At 37.2% G+C, this 6,980-nt stretch overlaps 1 protein-coding gene across 3 annotated transcripts in view; it reads left to right on the top strand.

Annotated features, from left to right (window-relative positions):
* The window catches only part of Arid4b (AT-rich interaction domain 4B), a 141,271-nt gene extending 137,955 nt beyond the window's left edge, over positions 1 to 3,316 (top strand). For all 3 annotated transcript variants that reach the window (XM_026412772.2, XM_077802250.1, XM_077802251.1), the window contains one exon: positions 1,555 to 3,316. In XM_026412772.2, the coding sequence (XP_026268557.2) occupies positions 1,555 to 1,682 (128 nt within the window). In that variant the 3' untranslated portion in view covers positions 1,683 to 3,316. The remainder of the gene's footprint in view (positions 1 to 1,554) is intronic.
* The last annotated feature ends 3,664 nt before the right edge of the window (positions 3,317 to 6,980 follow it).

Raw genomic sequence — 6,980 nt, forward strand, 5'->3', positions numbered from 1 at the left:
ACTTGATAATTCCAGTTCTTAGTATAGATCTCTAGGTCAAATATGTAGCCACAAAATTTATTATACTGATATTTAAAACAGCAGATGGAAATTATTAAATTTCATCAAATTGATGAAAATAGATTTAAAATTTTATGATGCTCAAAATATTCATTACATTTTTTGGTAACAGCAAAAGACTGGAATTTAAATGTTGTGATTCATAGATACAGTTGATTACTACTTTGAAAAGGAAAAAGAGCTGTATATACCAATGTGGAATAATCTCCTAAAATGTAGTTTTTCAAAAAGTCAGATACTATAGTTTCCACTTGTGTTCAAAAGTTATATCTCCAGATTTTAAATTTGTGTATCATTTCTCAAAATTCTAGAGATCAAATTTCTCTAGAACAAAGGTTATTGATGTTTTCTGTACACACCACAGTAAATATTTTAGGCTATGAAGTCTACAAAGTCCCTCTAAATCTACTCGGCTATGCAGTTGGAGGTTTGAAATCTCCCACAGATGATATGTACACAAATTGGAACACGATGTTCCAAAGCAATTTTGTTTTAAAAATTAGGCCTTGGGCTGGGCACCATGGTGCACATCTGTAATTGCAGCTGCTCAGGAGACTGAGGCAGGAAGCCAGCCTTAGCAACTCAGTAAGGACCTAAGCAATTTAGGGAGACAGAGCTCAAAATAAAAAGTAAAGTAAAAAAATTGAAATGGCAGGGGATGAGGCTGTTGCCCCTTTGGGTTCAGTCCCCAGGACCAAAACATACTATACACTCAACGACCTTGGAACAGTAACTTTCCAGCCTTTCTTCTGTTTTTAAAGAATATGAAGTAGCTGGTAAAAGTGGGGTGTAGAATTTCAGGGATTAGGAAGGTCTTGTTTGAGAGGAAGATTTGGTTTTCCAGCTTCTTCCTCTGTGCTAAATATATATATTTTTTTCTTTTAATCTGGGCATATTATTCTTTTTTTAAAAAATCTTCCTTTTCAAACACTAATTTATAACAATGAGTGAACTTCTCTGAGGAAAATAACTGTTTTATTTATTTGCCTTGTAAAACAAGTGAAGAATGCAATTGTTGAACTATGGACCTCCCCCAGCAACTTACCCTCCCATTCTTAGCACTGTATAAGTTTATGGGAAAACTCTAAATACAGAACGAATGGAGGCTTTAAGAGGGAAGAAAAGATTTTGGGAGTATAATACAGACTTTTCCCATTGGATTCAAAGCTCTTTGAGGCATTTATTGCAGAAAGTGTTTCCTGTAGTTTGTTTCCATGTCTTATAGACCAGGCAGGCACCCAGTCCTTCCCTGGCCCTCCCTTCATCCCCTTGAGACATGCAGATCTGTCCTCTTTCATTACCTCTGTATTTGGGCACTATCAGGATTCTGGAGACACACTGACTTCTTCCTTATCATAGTGGTGGTAGTGAGAACTGATTTATCTTTTAAGCTAACAGTTTTGAAGAGTACAACAGAATTTAGTTCAGAGGATTAATGTTTTTTTCCTGTTGTTAGACATAATTTACTAAGTTATTGGTCTCCCTTTTCCTTAGGTGCTGCTACATCCTCTTCCTCCTCTTCACCTTCATCCAGTTCCATAACAGCTGCTGTAATGTTAACGTTGGCTGAACCATCAATGTCCAGCGCATCACAAAATGGAATGTCAGTTGAGTGCAGGTGACAGCAGGACTTGCTAAAGCACTTTGCACTTAATGGCTGTTGAGGGCCACGTCTTTTTTTATACTGCACAGTGGCACAAAAAAAAAAAAAAAAAATCAGACAAGCACTATTTTGTATTTAAAAATTGTTTCTTGACAAGCTGACTTGGCACTTAAGTGCACTTTTTTATGAAGAAAAAGTACAATGAACTGCTTTTCCTCAAGCAATAATTGTTTCCAACTTGTCTGGGAATTGCGTGTCTGGTAACTTGAAGGCCTTCCACTGTGGCAAATGAAGGCTTTTCACTGCCTGTAGAGACAATACAGTAAGCATAGTTAAGGGGTGGGCCAGAACATGTAAGATAACTTACTGTATATGTATTCCCTCGTATTTTGTTAAAGCTGGAACATTTGATATTTTTCCATTTATTTATGAAAAATATGAACCTATTTTCATTTGTACAAGCTAATTGTTTTTTAAAGCAAGTCACCTTTGGGTGGCTTTAATTGTATAAGTCAAGCACATGTAATAAATTCAAAACCTGCAGTTAACAGGATATTAGACATCAGTCCTGGTAACCAAATATTGAAGATTCTCCTTAAAAAAGACTGAACATGTTTACAGGTTTGAATTTGGCTAAAAGGTCTTGCAGTGGCTTTTCATGCCCCTTCAAATTGGAATGGAACTACTGTACTTTGCCATTTTTCTATAAATCAGTATTTTTTTTTAATTTTGATATAATACATTGTGTGAAAAAGAAAATGGCTAATAAACTGTATTAAATCTTAAACAATGTATAAAGATTGTAATTAGCCAGTTCAAAGTGTATATTTATTCATAATGAATTATAACAGTTATATTTTTGTGTTTTCTTGTAAATGTTTCTTTTCCCTTAAATACAGATAATTCATTTGTATTGCTTATTTTATTATGAGCTACAACAAAGGACTTCAGGAACAAACTGTGTTAGTATGGTTCAAGGTTTGTATGAACTGTCTTGAGAAAGATGGTTGTTATTTTAAGTATAAATAGCTAATTGGGGTGATAGGCCTTTAAAATTAAATGCCTTGTATAAAATCCAAAATGAACGCAAAATTGTTTTCACTTGTATTGACTCTATGTTGTATGATTCCAATCTCTGTTCTGTTTGGCACTTGTATTTAATTCTTCACCTTTGTAAGACATTTGTATATTGAGGATGTGTTCATTGAAGCTATTTAATACCTGGCACTGTTAATACACAGTACTTTGCTGTACAGACTGTTTTACTGTTTTAATTGTAGTTCTGTGTACTTTTTTTGAATGGGGCTGGCATGTTTTGTTTGTTTTCTGGCAATACGACGTGAGAATTTCAAAGCATTTTGTTGTAGATGCTAACGTGTCAGAATCCTTAATCCTTTACATTCAACTTTTCTAAGAAAAGCATTTTCAGTCTTGTAGTGTGTGCTTATAGTAACTAATTTTGTTGAAAATGGTTTCAAGTTACTCAGATTTGTACAGGACTGTAAAGATTTGTTGACAGCAAAATGTTGAAGAAAAAGCTTATAGAATAAAAGCTATAAAGTATATATTAGGATCTGCAAACAATGAAGAATTATGTAATATATTGTACAAATGTAAGCAAAGGCTCTGAAATAAAATGCCATAGTTTGTGAATCCTTGATTTTGTTTCTAAAAGATAATTACATATAGTAATGAACTAACTAGAACACATACCGCTAATATATATTAGCACAAATGGCTAACTGACATATAAAAATGGGAATATTCCATCTTTAAAAATTACAATTCCATTCACCAGGGCTGGAGGTGTAGCTCAGTGGTAGAATGTGTGCTTAGCATGCATAAGACAGAGTACAATCCCTAGCCTCAAAATTTTTAAAAAGTCCATTTGAGATGATTGATAGGAATTTGGGAATAAAGGAAGAGAGAGTTCCAAAGGAAGTGCCTGTAAGCCACCGAAATGCAGCACCTGTGAAATGCAGCTCCCAAGCAACATGCCCTCGCCTGTGCCTGTGTACAGAGGGTAGTTTGCAAGTGCAGGAAATACTTGCGCAAAATTAGGTAAGTCTGTCTGGGTCCACCTTAGATCTAGCCTCTAGCATGGATGCTGCACCAACAGGTTGCTGCCTCTCTCTGGAAATGGCCTATATTCTCCCTTGAATGCATAATCCTTGCTTTACCAGAATGTATCTGACTACCCCAATCTCCTTTCAATATCTACTTTCCTAAATAAACCTGTCTCTGCCTCTGACTGGCACTTGCTGAAATTATTTTTTTTGTCACACATGCCAAGAATAGCACTGGTCAATTTTCCCTTCTCTCTGGAAACTCCTCAAACCCTTCTTCAGAGACATGTCTTCTCCTGTGACATCTTAAATCAGAAAAGGGATTGTTTTAGGCCTTTTTGAAGTACATACACTGTTTTACTTGAATCTGTATTTTTCTTAAGACTTCATTCTCCAAAGAAGAAAAAAATTAAAAATTTTCATTAACACAAAAAACATTACCAGTAGCTATTTTTTAAAATTTTAACTAGATCTTTATTAAGTCTGTCTTACTCTTGTTGCAATCGGGAATCAAATGGGCATTACTAAAACAAGTTAATACTAAAACCCCACCTCAGAGAGTTCTATTTAATTGGTCTGGCACAGTACCTGAGTGTTGATTTTTTTTTAACAGAATTTATTATACTCATTAGGTCCTGGAGGAAGGAGGGTATTTATTCCATGCAGATTCACATGGGAAAGATGGCAGGATGGTCAGGTGGAGTAAGACAGGAATGAAGGGAAGGGTTAGGTCTATGAGGTTTTTGTTGTTGTTGTTTTGTTCAAGGTATTGAACCTTGGGGCCCTTAATAAGTCACATCCCAGCCCTTTTTATTTTGAGATAGGGTCTTGCCTAGTTACTTAGGGCCTTGCTTAGTTGTTGAGTCTGGCTTTGAACTCCAGTGATTTTAATGTGTACCTGTGTTGAAAACCATTGCAATGCTCCAAATCTTCTACTATCAACATTTAGCTTTTTGTTCCCATTTAGTGGATTTTCCAACAAAAGAAAAAGTTCTTAAGACAATGAAAATTAACTTGGACACAAAAAATCTCAAATATGCATTAAAGCATCTTTGGGTAGATCCTTTATTTTACAGAAATTAGTTTTAAGGGAGAGGTTTTAAAATCTGTCAAACCTGCTTCCCCAAATGAGTTTCTAAATATTGTCCCCTAGAAATGTATTCTCAAATACATCTGGTAATGCTCTATAGAGCATACTCTTTGTAAGGAGTCGGTGTTGACTATTTAAAAGGTGAGAAAGCTTGTAGAAAGATACTTGGCTTTATCCTATTGTTTTCAATCTTACTCATCACAAAACCCTAAAATGTTACAGACAGTGCTCCAGAGAGTAATGATTACCAATTTTGTTGGTAATCATATGCTTATGCCCCTTTTTCACTAACCTCTCTAAAGGGTTTGAGAATTTCATTATATATCTAGAATTTGACCCAAGTCTACCAAGGATTGCCTAAAGTACATTTATTAGGTTAGCTTACAATATGTTATAAAACTGAGATGTTATATTGTTTTCCAAAAGGTTGGTTTCTTATTGAAGTAACTTTAGGCAATTTTCTGATAAAGTGGAGCAGAATCCATGAAACCCCTAACATTTCTTTCTCTTACTTTTGGAACCAGGGATTGAAGCCTGGGAACTGAGGTACATCCCAGCCATTTCTAATTTTGAGACAGGGTCTAAGTTACTTAGACCCTGTTAAGTTGCTGGGATTTCAGACATCTGCCATTGCACCTGGCCAAACGCCTTAGGAAGGGTGAGTGATATTTTAATGGTTAAAAAACAGTTCTGAATGGCAGTAAGGATAATCTTTTATATTATTTCCAATAACAGTCTCTTGCACACTACTTTCCTTTTTTTTTTTGCAAGGATGGGTGGTACTCAGGGACCAAGGATTTATTTAACCCAGGGACATTTTGCCACTGAGCTAAATCCCAGACCTTATTTTTCCTAGAGCCTTGTACATGTGAAGCAGTCTACCACCTGAGCTATATTCCAGCCCCAGCCCCAATCCCAGACCTTTTTAAGTTCCCCATAAATTGCTTAGGGCCTAAGTTGCTGAAGCACTTGAACTTGCAATCCTCCTGCCTCTGCCTCTTCCTGGAATTACAGGCATATGCCTGGTCTTTCATTTCTGAGTCCTTTTCTTCTAGTTTTAACCTGTCATCTAGGGATTTGGGACTAACATCAGGTGAGGGGTTATGCACTCATAAGATAATGTTTCAATGGTACAATTCATGGCTTAGTTGTGCAATTATGGTAAGGCATAAAATCAAGTGCAATTTTAAGTTAACTGCTTGGTCTGGGAGAACCAGTGTATAATGGCAGTGTATCAGCACGTGAAAGTTGTGGTATCTGCAGACAGTAAATGACCCCAAAAGGGCGATTTACCTGGCAATCAGACGTAGGCTAGTGTGGAGGCTGGAAGTCCCCAGGACCAGATAGGATGAGACTTCAGTGTTTTAGGTAGAGACAATTCTTGGAACGTTAGGGACCGACCATAGAGAAGGAATGGGATAGGGAGACATTCTGAGGAAAGCTGAAGAGTTTTTCAATAGATCTGATGTAGGACACATGCAAGGTGCATAAGTTGCACCACCTGCTTACGTGGATTGTTTTATATTTTAAATAAAAAGGATACCAACATTACTGGAAACCAAAATAGGAAGCACAGTAATCAAAAGCGGGGTCAAGCAGTTGAATATTGCGTGAGTTCTTCATAGTTACTGGACAGGGAAAAAAAAAGATCACATGTATTTCCAGTCAACTTATGTTAAGCGACTTTCAAAAGCAAGGCTGTTTCAAAAAGATTGCAAGTCAAATCCTATTCTATAACCCAAACTACTGAATTGGATACCATTTTATTACATAAAGGTCAATTTAGCAAATATTCACCAGGTACAGTGAACAGATACGAAGTACGGATGAATAGGACGTAAATCCTTACCGTCACGCCTTTAAGAAGACAGTGCGAATAATTAGCAAAAGACGGACGGAGGAGGGCAGGAGAAGCTGGCTAGGTTTGGAAGGGGGGCGCGAGATGGGCTTGGAGAAACCAGTGTCTCTAGGCAGAATCGCGGGCCGTACGAGGACCTCAGCAGCTCTAGGTGCGAACGCTTGAGCTGCGGCTTCATTTTAAGATGTCAAGTCTGAGGAACGTGGAAAAGAACTCAAAAGCGCAGTGCGCCCGTCGCGCCGCCTCCCCGACCGCGAGGCGCACTTCCCCTCCGCAGCCTTCAAGCCCGCCAGGCCTCCCCGC

The sequence above is a fragment of the Urocitellus parryii genome, chromosome 9 (genome assembly GCF_045843805.1).
Source record: "Urocitellus parryii isolate mUroPar1 chromosome 9, mUroPar1.hap1, whole genome shotgun sequence".
NCBI lineage: Eukaryota > Metazoa > Chordata > Mammalia > Rodentia > Sciuridae > Urocitellus > Urocitellus parryii.